We start from the raw sequence: 18,204 nt of genomic DNA, 5'->3' as shown, positions 1-18,204 counted from the left end.
GGGGGCGAAGGTTCGTCGCAGCGCCCCCCTCCCTATTATGTCAATGTATGCGGCTGCCTTTGCGCCCCTCTTCTCGCCCCCCCCCCTACAATGTATAGGGCTGACTTTGCGCCCCCCCCTTCTCGCCCCCTTGCCCCCCCCCCTGCGCACGCCTATGCGTACAGGGGTGGTCAAATGTTCCCAGGCCGCAACGCCCGGCCGAGGAGCAGCAGCTCGCTACTATCGGGGTGCTATCATCGCAATCACTCCTTGCCGCACGCTGGCGTCGCGCGTGCGTGAATGGGGGGGGGGGGGGGGAGGAGGGAGTGCATCACTCTCCCTTTCTTGCTCTCCTTGATAAGAAAGCGACGTATAAACTTGGTGCGTCATGTTCCCTCACTGTCCGCTCTTCGGTGTTTCACTATTGTGCAGCGTGTAGCGAGGCGGCAGTCTTCCGGAAAACTGACGCATCATCATTGCGGCCACATTAGCTAGGCACCATATACATTACCGCGGTTTTCGGCTGCCTGGAAAACATATCTTGCGTTTAACTTTCCATTGGCACTGCGGTGGTTCTATCAGCCGTCTGCGCAGGCCAATTCGCTGCATACGAGCATGGTCGAAGCTCGATATGTATTCAGAAGAGCTTGTGTTTGGGCTAGTTGGAACACCTTAGTGGAATAAGCAGCGCTGCACACTAGTAGTTCATACCTAGCTTCTTATGACATACAGCAACAAAGAGAGAGGGATGCACCCCCCTCCCTCCACGCACACGCTGGACGCCAGCGTGAGCCAAGGCGTGATTGCGATAGCAGCGCCCCGATAGTAGCGAGCTGCTGCTCCGCGGCCGGGCGTTGCGGCCTGGGAACTTTTGACCACCCCTGTACATCTACATTTCGAATTACCCGCCGTGGTCATTTCAGCCCATCAGGAGCTGACGCTGCGTTTGCTGAAGACTTCCTCGCTTACTGAGTTTCGTTTCTGAGCAAAAGAAAAACGTCAGCTTTTCTCGAACTGCAGACGGTTTTTGCTTGTTTTTGAAAAACTGACGTCGTCTTCTCCGAAACTACAATCCCATGACACTTCCTGGCCTCCGCCGCAGCAAGCAGTTTCCTTCTGAAGAGCTTTTCTTTTTTTGTCGAAGAGCTTACTTTTAAGAATTTCTGAAAGCGTTCGCTGAAGCACCCTGTGTGTAACGAACAAAGTAAATAGAATAGCTCGGACCTGCTCTAAGGTGCTACGTGATGCCAGCAGGCACAAAAAGTGTGCTCCACACTCGCCATCATGACTGCGAGCAGCGCTGATTAACACTCTTAGGTTTAAATGCGCAGATGTACCCGATAAAGTGGACGGGAGTATGTGACCGCCGCCGTAGCTCAATAGGCAGAACACCGGACGCGTTATTCGAAGCTTGCAGGCACGGTACCTGCCGGCGGCAAGTAATCTTTTCGTCCACTTCAATTTCCTCTCATTTATACCACAACCACTACAACTATCGTTGGCTTCGTTGTCTGTTGCTTCTCATTATTGATGCGCGACAGAGGGAGTTGCGTGGACAGAAGCATGTTAGAGAACTCAAGGCGATAAACATTGTTCCGGTGCCAACACTACGACGTGTGTCACATCTATATGCAAGTTTTCCACCCCGTTTTACCATGTTTATGTACTTCGGTCCTGCCTGGTCCCTTGGTTGATTAAACTCTAATGTTGTATTAATTCTGTTAGCAATTACTTTTGTGAATAGCTTGTAGACAACGGACAGTAAGCTGATGGGCCTGTAATTTTTCAGGTCCTTGACGTCCCCTTTCTTATGGATCAAGATGATGTTGGCATTCTTCCAAGATTCTGGTATCCTCCCTGTCGAGAGACACTTCGTATACAGGGTGGCCAGTTTCTCTAACATAATCTCTCAACCGTCTTTCAACAGGTCCGATGTTACCTGATCCTCACCAGCGGCTTTGCCTCTTTGCATTCCCTTTAGAGCTTTCTTTACTTCTCCTGTTAATACTGGTGGGATGTCAGATTCCTCTGGGATATTACTGCTTCTTACGTTATCATCCTGACTGTCTCGGCTGCTGTACAGATCTCTGTAGAACTCTTCCGCTATCTCAACTATTCTATCCATATTGGTTGTGACCTTGCCATCCTTGTCCCTCTTGGTTTAATCAACAAGGGACAGGCGAGTTCGTGGCTTCTCAAAATAGACCATATTCATACTATCAATCAGGTGATAGAGAAATGCGCGGAATACAACCAACCCCTATACATAGCCTTCATAGATTACGAGAAGGCATTTGATTCGGTGGAGACATCAGCAGTCATGCAAGCACTGCGGAATCAGGGCATCGACGAAGCCTATATAAACATAATGGAAGAAATCTACAGCGCATCCACAGCCACTATAGTCCTTCATAAAGAAAGCGACAGAATCCCAATAAAGAAGGGCGTACGACAGGGAGACACGATCTCTCCAATGCTATTCACCGCGTGTTTACAGGAGGTTTTCAGGGCCCTAGATTGGGAAGAATTAGGGATAAGAGTTAATGGAGAGTATCTCAGTAACCTGCGCTTCGCTGATCACATTGCATTGATGAGTAACGCGGGAGACGAATTACAGCTCATGATTACTGAACTGGATACGGAAAGTAGAAGAGTAGGTCTGAAAATTAATATGCATAAAACTAAAGTAATGTGGAACAATCTTGGCAGAGAACAGCGCTTCGCGATAGGTGGCGAGACGCTGGAAGTTGTAAAGGAGTACGTCTACTTAGGACAGGTAGTAACCGCGGAGCCGAACCATGAGAGTGAAATAACTAGAAGAATAAGGATGGGATGGGGCTCATTCGGCAAGCATTATCAAATCATGAATGGTAGTCTACCACTATCTCTCAAGAGGAAGGTATATAACAGCTGCATCTTACCGGTACTTACCTACGGAGCAGAAACCTGGAGACTTACAAAGAGGGTTCAACTTAAATTGAGGACGACGCAGCGAGCGATGGAAAGGAAAATGATAGGTGTAACCTTAAGAGACAGGAAGAGAGCAGAGTGGGTCAGGGAACAAACGGGGTTAAGGATATCATAGTTGAAATTAAGAAGAAGAAATGGATATGGGCCGGCCACGTAGCACGTCGGCAGGATAACCGGTGGTCATTAAGGGTAACTGACTGGATTCCAAGAGAGGGCAAACGCGTGAGGGGAAGACAGAAAATTAGGTGGGTAGATGAGATTAAGAAGTTTGTAGGTATAACGTGGCAACAGAAAGCACAGGACCGGGTTGATTGGCGGAACATGGGAGAGGCCTTTGCCCTGCAGTGGGCGTAGACAGGCTGATGATGATGATGATGATGATGTACTTCGGTATTTGTGAACACCTTACGAACCTTCCTTGGATATTGTTTAAGGGACCAGTACTAACACATACATAAAAGTGTATTAAAACAAATTATTACTTAGCAATTACCCCAGCAACATAATATTACGGCCGAGCTCTTAAAAGATATATTAACGAAAAAAATGCGAATCAGGTGAAACAGCGCCTCGTTTCCTCTCCAGCGCTACAAGAGTCCGGTGAGTACATGGTTTCGAAGCGCATCGCTATAGTGGTTACCTTGAAGAGCTGGACGAGACCTGCACACACGCGAGGAGTTTCGATGCCCAGGGTTCCGCAGCCTTCTCGCAGCAAGGCGGTAATGACAGACTCCGGCAAGCCTTCGTGTAAGTACCCTCGTACCGCGGTTGTGGACAGCTTGCAGATGCCGCAGTAGGGAATGCCATTGCTGGTAGTCAGTGATGCCGCGTCCTGCACAAAGTTTTCAGAGTTATATTACTAAGTGGGTGTTTAAGTGGGCTGATTATGTTCAACTCCGCGAAATGTATAAGAAATCAGCCACTGAAATTTGATATTGCTACGCAAACGGGACGGCGATTGTAACTTTTTTTCGAATGTCTGCCCTTAGGCATAATAATTATTGATTCAAAAATACTCATACAAATTTGCTTCGTGTATGAAGTCAAGCAATGGGCGGTGGTGAGGTCCACGCATCCCTGTTGGGCTGGCGCTTACCCCATCCCTGACCACCCTTTGGGCGCAAAAGTACAGCGTCCCGTATGGTACATCGCGCCCATTTTGCGACGCCCCAATCCGCGATCTAACTGCCACACACCTATTGTGGAGTCGCACAGGTTTACAATTAAACTGTCGTCGTCACCTCCGTGCAACAGGCCTCAGGCCTGGCCGACCACCCGACCTTGACCGCTGAATATTATGGTAATTCGATGGATAAGTTGAAGTTGAAGTCTCTTGTAAGGTGGGATGTATTGTACAATTTTAGGAACCCATGAGAATTGTTAAAGGGCCCCTAACGGCATTAGTACTATGAGTAGACAGCATCCAAATGGAACGAAGATATCGTTGCAATAGCAATTTGGTATTTGGTTGTTGCCGCTGACTGTACTGCAATGCCTTCCGTGTGTTCATCTTGTACCAAGCCCGTCGAGGGCAAATTCCTGGTGTGCCCAAGCTGTAAAGCAAGCTTTCGCCTAGGGAAAAACTGCTCCGCGTTAACAGACACTGCTTATATTAAAATTTCTAATGTTAAGCGTGAAGAGCGGGCATGTCAGGCGTGTAAGTTTAGTATGGGTTCGGGTGATAGCGATGGCTCCCTCGTTCCCCACTTTTTTACTGTTAATACCACACTGGACCAGCTGACAGCACTTGAGATGCTTGTGTCGAAAGTGGAGGACCTGCTCTCTTTCAAGGAAACCTGTGAAAAGTTGGCGGACACTGTGACAGAAATTGAAACGTCTATTGATTTGCTGTCGTAAAAATATGAGTCCATGCTCTCTACTGTGACTTGTAACCAAGCCGAAGTATCTCATCTAAGAGCTCAGGTGGAATGCGTTTGCGTTACAGTTGCCCGTCAAGCTGAAGTTGTTGACAGTACGACGGTGTAAACAAATGAACTAAAAATATAGCAGACGTTGTAACATTGAAATCATGGTCTCATTATAAACTAGGTGAAAACCTTTGGTCCTTCCTTGGTGACTTAGCTGGACGTTTGAACCTAGCAAACTTTCATGCTGATGAAACATGCAGGGTATATCGTTTGCCAACCCATGATAAATCTATCCCCAGCCCGCCCATTCTTTTGCAAGTACAGACCACTTGAGTAAAAGAAAAATGGCTTCGAGCTCGAAATGGCCTTCGTGATCTGGCCCAGTTTCCTCTTTTGTTCATTAACAAAAACTTTACACGGATTAACCGAGAGCTCTTCCCATTGGCCCGCTCGAAAGGAAGAAAAAGGCTTCGTGTAGACGAGAGACGGAAAGGTGCTGGCAAGAAAAGCTGAGGAGCACCTACCATTCGTATCGAAAAACTGTGGGACTTGGATAAGCTTGCGCACACATGGCGAATATGGAAAGTATCACCTGCACCGACTTTACGAATGCAGCTAAATTCCTTTCCGATGCCTCATCTGACGGCTTTACAGTATCGCACATCAATATTCGTAGTCTTGGGAAACACTAGAATCAGTTCCGTGCGATCACTTCATCATGTCGCCTAACTTTCGATGTTTTCGTCCTTACTGAAATGAACATTCCATCCGAACATTTTTCACAGTTTGCTCTGCCGGGTTACCAAGCCTTTTCGTACACACGCCCAACAAGAAAAGGAGCAGTCGTTGCAGTTTTTATAAGCAGCTTCACAGTTATCCTTTCCCTTTTCACAAGCTGAAGTGTTAGCACTGCGATTGAACACGCCCTCTTTTTCGGTGACCCTCTTATCGGTGTACCGGCCTCCCAGTTTCAATGTGCGGCTTTTCCTGTCCGAACTTGAGTCCACACTATTACCCTTATCGCTAGAAGAGCATGTGTACATCGTAGGTGACGTCAACATTGACCTTTTGCGTTCCACTGGTGGCTTCGTTGCTGATTATCTAGACAGTCTTCAAAATGGGGCATAGAGTCCCGAAATAGATCAAGCCACTCGTGAGGAATTTTTGGCTGGCGAGCTCGTCAGGTCATGCATTCACCACGTTTTGGTGCATGCGCAGAACCTGCTCACAAAAACCGCATTTGTGCAGACGAAGCTTGCTGACCATTGTTTTGTTTCTAGCTCAATCAGCTGTCCACATACGACGACGATAGCAACCGATACAGAAAACTAATTTCAGAGTTAGATAAAAAATTCAATAGGCTCGTAACTCATTATGACTGCAATTCGTTTTGTCAATAATGTCTCCTGGTGATCTCTATGATAAGCTCGTAGAAGCGTTCCTAAGATTATAAGAGAGTGCTACGCGAACAATACATATTAAGCAACATAACTTGGATAATAAATGGATGTCATCACGTTTATTCGCTGCGATAAGAAAAGGACTTGCTTTGGACACAATGTAAGCGTTATCCTAACTTTTCAGACTTGCGAGTCAAATTTAAACAAATCAGAAATAAGCTTAATGCTATGATTCGCTCGGCCAAACTAACCCATTTCCGAGCTAAATTTAAGGGTGCCAGTAAGAGCAGTAAAAAACCTGGGCTTTAGTTAACTCTTCTAAAGGCGTAAACACTCACGTCAATATTTTGAATAACTTTTTTTGGAGTCAAGCCAATAGCGCACAGGACATTGCTGATAAATTTGGAGGAGGGAACAGCACGAAAACGGGACGAAGAAAAAGTGACCACACAACACAAGCGCTGACGGATAACTGTGTGTAAGTTTATTACACCAGATTTTTCGTGCATTTCATCATTTGCGCACGTGATGCTTGTTTTTGTTTTGTTTCTTTTATGTATGTTTCTCAGCCATATCTTACGGTGTATTAAACTTACACACAGTTGTTCGTCAGCGCTGTGTTGTGTGGTCACTTTCTCTTCGTCCCGTTTTTGCGCTGTTCCCTCCTCTGCATCATGTACCAACTGGCCCCTCAGAACACCCTTCTGTGATAAATTTAACAGCTTTTTCTCTCCGGCAATTAAAAACACAATCTCTCAAGAGGACTTACGATCTATCATTTTCAGTTTAAAGTGTAAAAAATCTGCTGGTATCGATAACTGATAACGTACACTTGAATGCACCCATAAAGTTCTGCTAGCACTACTAAATCGCATTATTGCTGGTGGAGAAGTTCCCATAAACTTGAAAACAGCAATATTTATACCTCTACACAAAGCGGTGCGCGTGATAAACTTGAAAATTACCGTCCCGTATCGATTCTGCCTTCTATAGCACAAATACTAGGAAAACATTTGTTGTTAGCGACGACAAGCTTTCTCGACAGCCACAACATTTTATCGCCCTGCCAGTATGGTTTTTGGCAGGGGAAAAGAACTCAGACGCTATTGGAAGACTTCTCTGATGAGTTGTACGCAGCGTTCGATGACAACAAGGTTGCCTCTGCGCTCCTTCTTGATTGCAGCGAGGCTTTTGATAGTGTCCATCATACCTTGTTATGGGATAAACTTTTCAGTTCGGGTTTAGGGGTGTTTTCTGGTCTTTGTTGGCAAATTTCCTCCAAGACGGGCGTCAACTAGTATCGGTTGGGCAATCTCGTAGCGCGTTCTAAATCAACAATACCGGCGTTCCGCAGTGATCGATTCTTAGCCCGCTGTTATTCAATATATTTGTAAATGACCTTCATAGCGCGATACCGGTTTCTCTATATCAATACGCCGATGACACGGTGATCTTGACGTCTGCAAACAACTTTACTCTTTTGCAGTCAGCTGCCACTAAAGCCATGGATTGGTGTCGAGACAGCCTTATTAATATAAATGTCTAAAACTAATCTAATCTGCTTCCATAATCCATTGAAGAAAGTAACCCTTTACTATCCTTGATTTTGCATTGTTCACATTCTTCATCCTGCTCTTGTCGGTCACTACAGTATTCATCTGCTGTAAAGTGCCTTGACTTATACATTGATAGCGACCTTTCCTGGAATAGTTCTCTGGCCTATGCTTGCAAAAGACTTCGCGCTGTGTCATGCCTACTATATAATATAAGATACTACGTGCCGTTTTCAGTAAGATGATAACAGACGCTTTAGGCTACAGTATACTGCGTTATGGACTAACCATTTACGGGCACTGGGCTGTACGATGGCACAATAGATTAAATAGAATACTACGTTCCATGTTAAAAATATCTTATGACCTGAACAATAATTCTGTGAGAGACAATTTCAAAATGCTGTTAATGCCGAACTTCAATGATCTCTTAATGCAAGCGGTTGTCTTAGAACACTTGTGGTCCAAATTTTTCCTCCGTATGTCACTTCCCGTTCTTTAAGGCCCAAAGTCCGTTACTGGAGGCCACGGTATTCAACAAAGTATGGAACTAGAACACGAGCCCATTATGGTTCAACGTATTTCAACGTACTATCCCCTCCCCCAGCATTTATCGCATACAAACAATATACAAATTAAATAAACTGCTACGGCGTATCTGTCTGTAAATATAATGCATGTCTGGTGTTATTTCATATGCACTCATTTGCAAGCATGCTGCTTAACAATCATCTAGTGTGGTACTTTGCTCAAGAAACGTCGCTGTATTTCTGTTTTTCGCTTACTTTCAATTTTTGTAACTATTGTATAATGGTAATAACTATCACTTGTATGCCCTGTTGCTTCTAATCTAATGTGCACTTGTCCTGTCATCGCTCTTATGCCATGAACTACAACCATGTAACGCGTTCGGTTTGTTTTGCTCTCTGCCAGGCTCTGCCACTCAAGCCACCAAGTGGCTTTCGCAGGCCTAGCCACATGTACTGCGTTATTTGAAGAAATAAAGACATTATTATTGTTATTATTATAATTATTATTATTATTATTATTATTATTATTATTATTATTATTATTATTATTCCGAATGGTGCAACGGTAATAACCTTTCTCTGAATACCTCGAAGACAAAATTCATGTCTATCACTCGCAAAACATGTAGCGTGTCATTTCAATACTCTGTTAATTCTGTGCCATTATGCAAGGTTTATGAAATCAGTGATCTTGGTGTTGTTGTTGACAGCGCGTTAAACTTTCTTCTCACGTTAAGCGTGCTGCTATGCGGGGCCTTCGTTCTCTCGGATGTGTTTGTAGAATATCTCGAGAATTCAGGTCTTCTGAATTCTGATCTCTGATCAACATGGTTTTCCTCGCTGGCCGCTCAACTACCACAAATCTTGCTAGTTTCATGACGCAGATATCCAAACCTATTTCTCAGAGAGGACAGGTTGACGTAATCCACTGTGACCTGAGCAAGGCTTTTGACGTAGTCAGCTACACATTGATTATGGTCAAACTTCCGCACTCTGATGTTGATTTGTCGGTTGTGAATCTCCTGCAGAGCTATCTGCTCAATAAATAAATGGCCAAACGTCTTCTTTGTATAAAGTGACTAGTGGGGCCCCTCAAGGGTTGGCATTAGGCCCACTCCTATTTTTAATTTACGTTAATGAGGTTTCTTTCGCCATTCGTAATTCTTCCTTCCTCTTGTATGCCGATGAAATCAAGATTTTTAAGGAAATTCATTCAGTTAACGACTGTCGCTTGCTGCAGACATAATTGCGCTCTTTTTCCGAATGGTGCAACGGTAATAACCTTTCTTTGAATACCTCGAAGACAAATTCATGTCTATCACTCGCAAACATCTAGCGTGTCATTTCAATACTCTCTGAATTCTGTGTCCTTATGCAAGGTTTATGAGATCAGTGATCTTGGCGTTGTGTTGACAGCGCGTTAAACTTTTCTGCTCACGTTAAGCGTGCTGCTAGCGGGGCCTTCGTTCTCTCGGATGTGTTTGTAGAATATCTCGAGAATTCAGGTCTCCCATGGCCCTCCACAAATTTTACGCGGCAGTATGTCTTCCAAACTTGAGTATGCATCCGTGATATGGAATGGCATTGCTCAATCCAGCGGTAACACCATTGAACGAGTCCAGAAAAAATTCCTCAGCATATATAACCACTCTTTGCTAAAAATGACTCTGGATCACGTTCAAATACTGTTGAATTATTATCACTGCCATCACTTCACTGCCGACGAAATCGCTCTGATCTCTTATTTCTTTCAAGCTAGTCCACGGTATCATATCCTGCGCTGTACTTCTCAATTGTGTAAATTTTCGAATTCCGCGTAAGTTAACCAGAGAGAACAGACCGTTTCATGTTACCGCCTGCTTCTTCCAACACTCTACCGTTCACAGAATACAAAGTCTCCATAATGTTAATTTTCTTGATCTTGACGTTTTTCATAGCCCACAATCATTGTTTTTATCCGAGCTTTGCACTGTTTTGACATAGTGTGGCACAATGTACAAACTCTTCCCTTCTCAGTCTTTCCACATAGTTGTATATATGCGATCTAATTTTTTATTCCCGTCAATATTTCTCGTGTTGTCTTATTTTACTCCTCCGCTTTTTGTTCACTTCTCTTGTCTAGGTGTTTTTGCTCTTTTTATTTCTGAAAACTGTCTGTATTATTGTTTTTTTTTATTGTTTTTTTTGCGTGCGCAAGCACAAGGACCTTACGGTTGTTCCTGGGCACGTTAAATAAATGATTGATTGATTATTATTATTATTATTATTATTATTATTATTATTATTATTATTATTATTATTATTATTATTATTATTATATTATTATTGTTGTTGTTGTTGTTGTGTTGTTGTTGTTGTTGTTGTTGTTGTTGTTTGTTGTTGTTGTGAATAATATTTATACGCGCGCTGGCGACGAACGCAGCTGAAAAAGACACGGAACGACCGGCCATCACCGTCGCACGGAGGCGCATGCGATAACATCAGCCCGCGTGCGAGGCCTGCCTTCGATTGCACCTCAATCAGCGAGAAAACACCCCGTCGGTCCTTCGTCAGGCAAAGAAGCATGAAGGGTCGCCGAGTGCCGTGCTGGGCAGTACCGAAGATACATGCATCTTAGATACTAGCTTAGGTACTCTTTGGATATCTTGTATCTGTATCGTGATACGTCTCACAAGACGAGTGTCTGTATCTGTATTTCCGATGCGTTTTGTAATGTATCGAGTATCTTAAGATACAAGATATTGCTATAGCAGTAAAGCACCAAGTCGGGCTCGTTGGTTCACATTCATTTTAAATTCATATTGAAACAGCGCAAAAGACGTGGACACAGAAAGACTTGACAACACAAGCGCTGTTTGTCAGCGCTTGTGTTGTCAAGTCTTTCTGTGTCCTACGTCTTTTGCGCTGTTTCAGTATGAACGCAAACCAACTAGCTCAACTCTCCCTTTTGCTGCATTCATTTTAAAGCCTAATGACGCGCTAGTAAACACGGACACGTCCTGTCTTCCTTCGTTTAAAGACGATATTCTTTCTTGGATACTTAACGCAGAAATTTTGGTCTGTTTGTCTTTCTGTTTGTCGGCACGTCCCTCGAATCAGCCACTCGGCTAAGTTCAACCACTTGCCCAAGGGCCAGCCATCTTGAACGGCTGACTAGGTTCATACTTGTGTACATTGTGGATCAAAAGCAAACATTAGGCATATCTGAGGCGCAACATCACTAGGTAAGTATTAGGTGGTGTGTTCCTTTAATAGAAAATGCATACATACGTAATTATAAAGATCCTAGTTTCTTAAGCTGCGCTGAAAATGCGACTGCGCTGAAACTTGCCTTTTTCCGTGCCCTCTGCACGAGCTCATTGTTGTGTTTCGGTTTCGGTTCTGTATTGCACTGTACGAATGCCATAGGGCGCCGCTCTGGCATTCCTGTTTTCCCCAAGCGACGTGTAAATACAAGAGTGTGTAGAGAGTACTCCTTCAGTGCGGACGTTTCTTCTGCTTCAGCGCTTCGCGCCAAACCGCGTGTTCGGGCTGGCTAACGTCCCCGCCGGTCGCGTTGGTCACCGCCGTCCTTCGGCTGCTGCTGCGCAGGGACTACCAGCCCGCAACACTGCACTCATGTTTCCCGACGTATTGCCAGATGGCGTCCATATCACGCACCGCCTCTTCTATAGTCTTAGACAACATTTGCAGCGAAGCACGCAGATACGCAGCCAATTTTTGTCCATGTTTACTAGAGAGTTATTAGGTTTTAGAATGAATTGCTGTAGCAACACCAACGTACGAAACAATCAATGTTTGCTGACTTCCGCTTGTTTTTCTATTGCCGCCACTGTGTCCTAGGGCATAACTTCCGGTTTCAAGGTGATACTGCTCCCACTGAACCACCTGAATACAGCGAGATTCGTTATCTTTCCGAGAGGGCAGGCGATGTGTTGTGCGCGTCCCTTTGGTGAACGTCGAGGTCGTAGAGATCGCGGCGTTGGCCACGGCTACGTCGGTTTGCTCCGCTGCTTCCACATTGCGTCGTCAGGTCTTTTGGCCACGAAATTTCGACGTCAGGGCCTCGTTCGGCTTGCGGTGTATTCTGTCGCGGTGGCGTCGTCGGTGGCGGAGGATGTTCGGTATTTCGTCGTACAGCAACCGCACCTCCATCGGTTGCTGCCCTTAGTTTTCCGGATACGGGCTAGGTGACCGCCCCCGAGTTGAGCCAGTGTATGGTCGGCGTTGGGGAGAGACATAGCAACCTGGCGACGGCGTTCGGGAAGGTTCTCGGGGGGTCCAGTGCGCTTCTGCGAGATAGTCGGCTATGTCACGTGGTCGTTCACCCTGCTGTGGAAGCGGCGCGTCGATGGCGAACCCACGCAGTCCCACCTGTCTGTACTGGCAGCGGCGGTAGGTGTGGCCAGCTTCTCCACAATGGTAGCCGAGTAGGCGGTGGTCGGGGGGCGCCAAACGTCGGTCTTCCTCGGAGCGTAGCGCAGGCGGAGAGGCGGGCGGTATGGCGTCGGTAATGGCTGCGGCGTCTGGCGACGATACTGCGGCTGTGCGGCGTCTTGACATGGGCGTGGAAGGGGGGGGGGGGGGGGGGGCGTGCGTCGGGCTGCAGCAGCGTAGCTCAAGGCTTGGGCTTAGGTTCAGGCATTCTCAGCGATTGCCGGACTTCCTCGCGGACTATGTCGGCAATCGGATCCATTGAGGGCGCCGAAAGTAACATCTTGCGCAGCTCCTCCCGCACGATCGCTCTGATGGTTTCCCGTAGGTCGTCCGTGCCTAGCGAGTGCGCTTCGGTGTAGCCTGTAGACAGGGTTGAGCGGTTGTATTGCTTCGTTCGCATCTCGAGGATTTTTCAATTGTTGTAGCCTCCGTTAGGAATTCGGTGACTGTTTTCGGTGGGTTCCGCACCAATCCTGCAGAAAGGTCTTGTTTCACTCCCGCATAAGGAAGCGGACCTTTCTCTCCTCAGGCATGGCAGCATCGGCCAGGCGGAATAGTCGTATCATCCCTTGTGTAGATGGAGACGGTCTCATTCGTAGCTGCGCTCTAGTCTGCAGCGAAGCAGCGGGCTTTTTCTTGCGGACGAGGCTGGCGAATGTATTAGGAATGTCGTCCGAAAGAGGTCCCAGCTTTGAAGCGCTGATTCTCGGTTCTCGAATCAAGTCTTCGCGGTGTCTTCTAAGTAGAAGTACACGTGGCGAAGCTTCTCTTCCGAGTCCAGTGGTTCAAGGTGGCGACTCGCTCGTAAGTCTCCAGCCAGCTCTCCGGGTCTTCAAACGACGATCCACGGAAAGTCGGTGGCTTCCTTGGCTGCGCATCAACGACCGTTGTAGGCGACGCTAGGGCCGTCATTGTGGCTGTCGTCTTCGTCGTTGTGGTCCTGACCTTGTCGGGTAATAATATAATAATATCTGGGGTTTAACGTCCAAAACCACGATATGATTATGAGAGACGCGTAGTGGAGGGCTCCGGAAATTTCGACCACCTGGGGTTCTTTAACGTCCACCTAGATCTAAGTACACGGGCCTCAGACATTTTCGCCTCCATCGAAAATGCAGCCGCCGCGGCCGGGGTTCGATCCCGCGACCTTCGGGTCAGAAATCGAGCGCCATAACCACTAGACCACCGTGGCGGGGCTACCTTGTCGGGTAGGGTCCGTATTCTGTGGGAGACTTTGCTGTCTGCGCCTGGTTCGCTGATCAGCTTTGGCGTCGATGTCGCCTCTGAGGTGTGGGCTTGGCTCACTGCTGGAGTCCGACGACTGCAGTCCTCGTCGGTTCTTCGTCCTGGTGTATTTCACGCGCTGTTCACGTCACTATGGAATACCAACTAGCCCGGTCACACACCTTGCTTCACTGCTGGAGGGGGGCGTTCGGTACCTGGGCCGGCAAGCACCTCCACCATGTCACGGGGTCGTGATGTCGACGAAGACAGCAGGCGACGTGTCGAAGATGAAACTCTTTATTTGGCCGAACTTGTGACCGGGAAACGGAAAGTCAAACTACAGCAATACACACTGTACACTGATAGCGGCGAACAGAGCGTCGGCCGTCGAAAAAAATTATGGCTGATCCGTCCGTCATAGGAATTGGTGTATAACACGAAAGTGAAACGTGTCGTCACAGATAGTTTATTGTTTATAGTGCATTCGTATATGAGAGCGTTACAATGTCTATTGTCGATTGGCAGATATAACACCGCTTGATGTTGACGCACCCAGGCGCCTGGGTATGGAGGCACCCAGTGCCTCGTCGCACATCTCCATACGGACAACTAACGCCCATGACTACGATTTAGTCATTGTGGTAGCTGAAGCTACCAAGATATACCTGTACACCACATGTGGTGAATCCCGTCCAAAGATGGCATCAACAATCACATATTAAACATTGATACTCGATACGCCTTCCTTCAAAGCGCCGTGAAACGCGAAGAGAAACGCCACGAGCGTCGTGTCTTCCTTCTAGTCTGGCATATTATTTTCACAGAGCCAGCAGGGAATGCGGTGCGACAGCCAGGCGAGCGTCGGAGAGCTATTTCTCGATATGGATGGATACTATGAGCGACGCTTCCTCGCTTTTCTCGCTTGGCCTAAAGCCGCCGCCTCGCGGTGTGTTAAAGCGTTGACGAATTACACTTCTATTGGACACGCACCTATTGGGACGGTCGTAGCAAGGGCGCGTTGCCGGTGGTAATTGCAGAGGCAAAGAAGTTTTTTTTTTCGAGCTTGGTGGACACATGTCACCGGCCCGTTATAGAGATGAAGCTCATAGCATCCATCCGTCCGTCCAAAAGCACTGTGAGAGGCTAGTGTGAAAGATAATAGGCGCGTCTACGTATAGCTTCACTAATGCGTTTGGCGGTAGCTCAGTGGGCTAAACGCCCGTTAGCCATAGTCGCGGGCTGAGAGGTCGTGGGTTCGACTCCTGTGAAGGGAACGTTTTTTTTTCTTTGCCATGTGAGGGCGATCATTTTGTGGCGTATTTCCGTGACGCGAATACGTCATAAAAGTCTTGGTTGACCCCGGCATAAAACACTGTCGTGTTGAAAACTGATAACTCCTGGAACGCGCCATCTTTTATACATCATGCATCGAACTTTCTACCCTTATCACTGGTTGCGCAAGCTCTGGAATAATCTTGAGTTTTCGCGTCATGTGCGCAATCTTGATAAAATGATATATACAATCTGGAATGTTCCCAGGCATTCTGGCGCGGCCCGCGCAAGACAGCGATCACACATGCAACGGACCAGTTACACAAGCCTAGCAAAAGAAGCGCGCGGGTAATATTGGGCCACCTTTGCCGTTCTTCAGCCGACGTTGGCTTTCAGCAGCTAATACTGCGCCCATTTTTCCGTCCTTAAGACAGTGTAGAGCTCATCACAGTATTTTGTCGGGAATATTCGGCCCTTTCTACCGCCCGTCGGTGCTCGACCTGATAATTGATTCGACCGAGATAAGCATTACCGAAATTCCATTCATTTATTCTCTGTATAAATCAGACGTCGAGCGTCCTACTTACGCATTTCATTGCCAGAACAGCACGCGTGCGCGCTTCTGAGTAGTTTTGTTCATGCGCTTTTTTTTCTTAACACGGGATACACTTACAATACAATAGAGCATTAGGCGCTTGAATATTTCTTACGTAAGCTGCAGAAAGCCGCAACCTGGATTTGTGTACTAGCACAAATAAGAAAGTGCATGTATTGTATTGTGCTAATGCTGCATGTACGATTCGGGGCGCGAAGTATCGCCGTCTCAATAGCTTGCATTCCCTTGTTAGTTTCTCCTATGACAATGACTGACAGTTATCACTAGCACAGTCACTTTTCCACCGAAAGCGGGCCGACAGAAGAATGGCTGACTCACATTAGATGGTCAGTTCGTTGACCTATTGTTCAACGCCATCAAAGTGTTGAACATTATAGCGCGTACCATTAACTTCATGGGTCGAATTCTAAGTACTTCTCTTTCGTAAATGTTTCGCCGTTGGTCGACTGACTTCCCTAATATATCCAGCATCGGGATTCGCCCAAACAGCGGCCGTGCCCAAACATTCCCGCACGAATGCTTTTAGCGCAAGAAGTTTTATGTGGATACTAATTCTATGCGTAAAACGAAGCTCACGTCATATTTATGAAGGAAAGAAGTGTTAATTTGAAGGGCTCGTTTTTCTTTGTTATACACAATAGTAATGAGCACTGACAGACAATAATGCCAAGGAAAGTATAGGGGAAGTTATTAGTAGTAAATGTAAGGCAATACTGAAGAAAGAAAAGCGGACGAAAAGATAACTTGCCGCGGGCAGGGACCGAACCGGCGACCTTCGAATAACGCGTCCGATGCTCTACCAACTGAGCTACTGCGGCGGCCATCCCCCCGTCCACGTTATGGGGTATATATGTACATTATAAACGTGGGAGTGTCAGTCACGCCGCCAGTAGCCGTGACGGTGAGTGTGGAACACTCTTTTAACACGAAAGTGTTTTATGCCAGGGTCCACCACAGCTCCACTGACGCATTTCCGTCACGGATTTGACGTTCTAAAATATAAGAACTAACACAGGGCAAAGGAAAAACTAGAAGAAAAAGTTCCGTCACCAGGCGTCGAACTAACGACCCCTCGATGCCCAGCGCGCAGCTCGAAACAATTCCGCCACAGACGGCACGTTCTTCGTCATACTAACGGCGTGCTATTTATATACACCATTTGCCGGTGGCGGTACTCGAAGATTCGTGGTACATCAGCTTGGTTTCGTTATCACTAGCGAGATGGCGCGATGGGCTCGAAGAGCGCGCTTTAAAGGTCGCCGCCCCACGCGTCGCGATCAGCGCGCGTGTCTACAGGGCGTGGTCGCTCGTGCGCGCGCGCTTATCTATGATGGCGGTGGTTTGTACGCCTTGCGCTCTCACAGCAAGCTTGCGCTGAAGTTAGAGAGAGCACGAAGGTCACTTCGCTCACTGCAGCGGCCGCTTTTGCGAAATGAGAGCGCTGCTCAGAAACAAATAAGTTACAACTGCGACAGTTCGCGCTCATCCTTTGTGTACTTGTGCGTTTGTTTCGTGCGTCCTCCTTTGTATTTGACCAGCGCGCTTTAACTGTCGAGCTGTGACAGTTGTTAGTTCGTGCTCATCCTGTATGTTCGTTCCGTGCGTGCTTTCTGCTTGAGGAGCGCGTTGCAAGTTTCTAACCGCTTGCCGTTCTTCGCGTGACATTACAACTTGTTGCTCTAGCATTCATCCTGTCGCCCGGAGCGAAACATGCACAAGAAACGCTGAACTACGTTGTGAAGACACGTTTTACTTTCGTGTTATACCGATTCCTATGACGGAGGGATCAGCTATGTTTTTACAGCGAAAGCTGTTATGAGACCATTTCACCGGCCGTTTTTTGGCGCCGTAGTTGTCCGCCGCGGCCGCCGCGGTGTCCATAACCACTATCGCTCGAAATAAAAAAAAAAAACGAAATAAGAAAAATATTCCAGGATGGAACGAGGTTCGAACCTGGGCCCTCTGCGTGGGAGCCCAGTATTCAACCTCTGAGCCATGCCGGTGCTTGAAACTGCTTTGCAAAAAGGTCCTATGCAGGCTTCATGTCGGGAAGGAACCACATTAACATATGCAATATAGCGTGGCAGAAGAGTAAACACCAAGCGTCGCACAACGCGAATTCTGTAATCAGGCGTCACACAATGCGAATTGCGCAACCAGAAGGTTGTTGAATGCTTCCAACCCATTACAAAGGGCTCCGCCATAATTCTTCATCGTCATCAGGCACAGCATCAACAAAGTGCGCATAATGCCTTACATGCGTTTAGCAGGTACCACGGCTTTCCGTAGAATGACGAAAAATGGCATAATGGCTGCTTTCCTACTTCTCAAAAATTACAATGACTTATAGCACAG

At 46.9% G+C, this 18,204-nt stretch overlaps 1 protein-coding gene across 1 annotated transcript in view; it reads right to left on the bottom strand.

Moving 5' to 3' along the window:
• Window positions 1-18,204, bottom strand: part of LOC125756217 (sphingomyelin phosphodiesterase-like) — a 135,114-nt gene that overhangs the window by 52,541 nt on the left and 64,369 nt on the right. Inside the window, exon 2 of the mRNA XM_049411644.1 lies at window positions 3,590-3,781. Within this exon, the coding sequence (XP_049267601.1) occupies window positions 3,590-3,781 (192 nt within the window). The remainder of the gene's footprint in view (window positions 1-3,589; window positions 3,782-18,204) is intronic.

Source organism: Rhipicephalus sanguineus, unplaced genomic scaffold (assembly GCF_013339695.2).
Source record: "Rhipicephalus sanguineus isolate Rsan-2018 unplaced genomic scaffold, BIME_Rsan_1.4 Seq562, whole genome shotgun sequence".
In the NCBI taxonomy this organism is placed as follows: Eukaryota; Metazoa; Arthropoda; class Arachnida; order Ixodida; family Ixodidae; genus Rhipicephalus; species Rhipicephalus sanguineus.
Note: the sequence above shows the minus strand (reverse complement) of the source record. Positions and strands in the feature narration are given on the sequence as shown.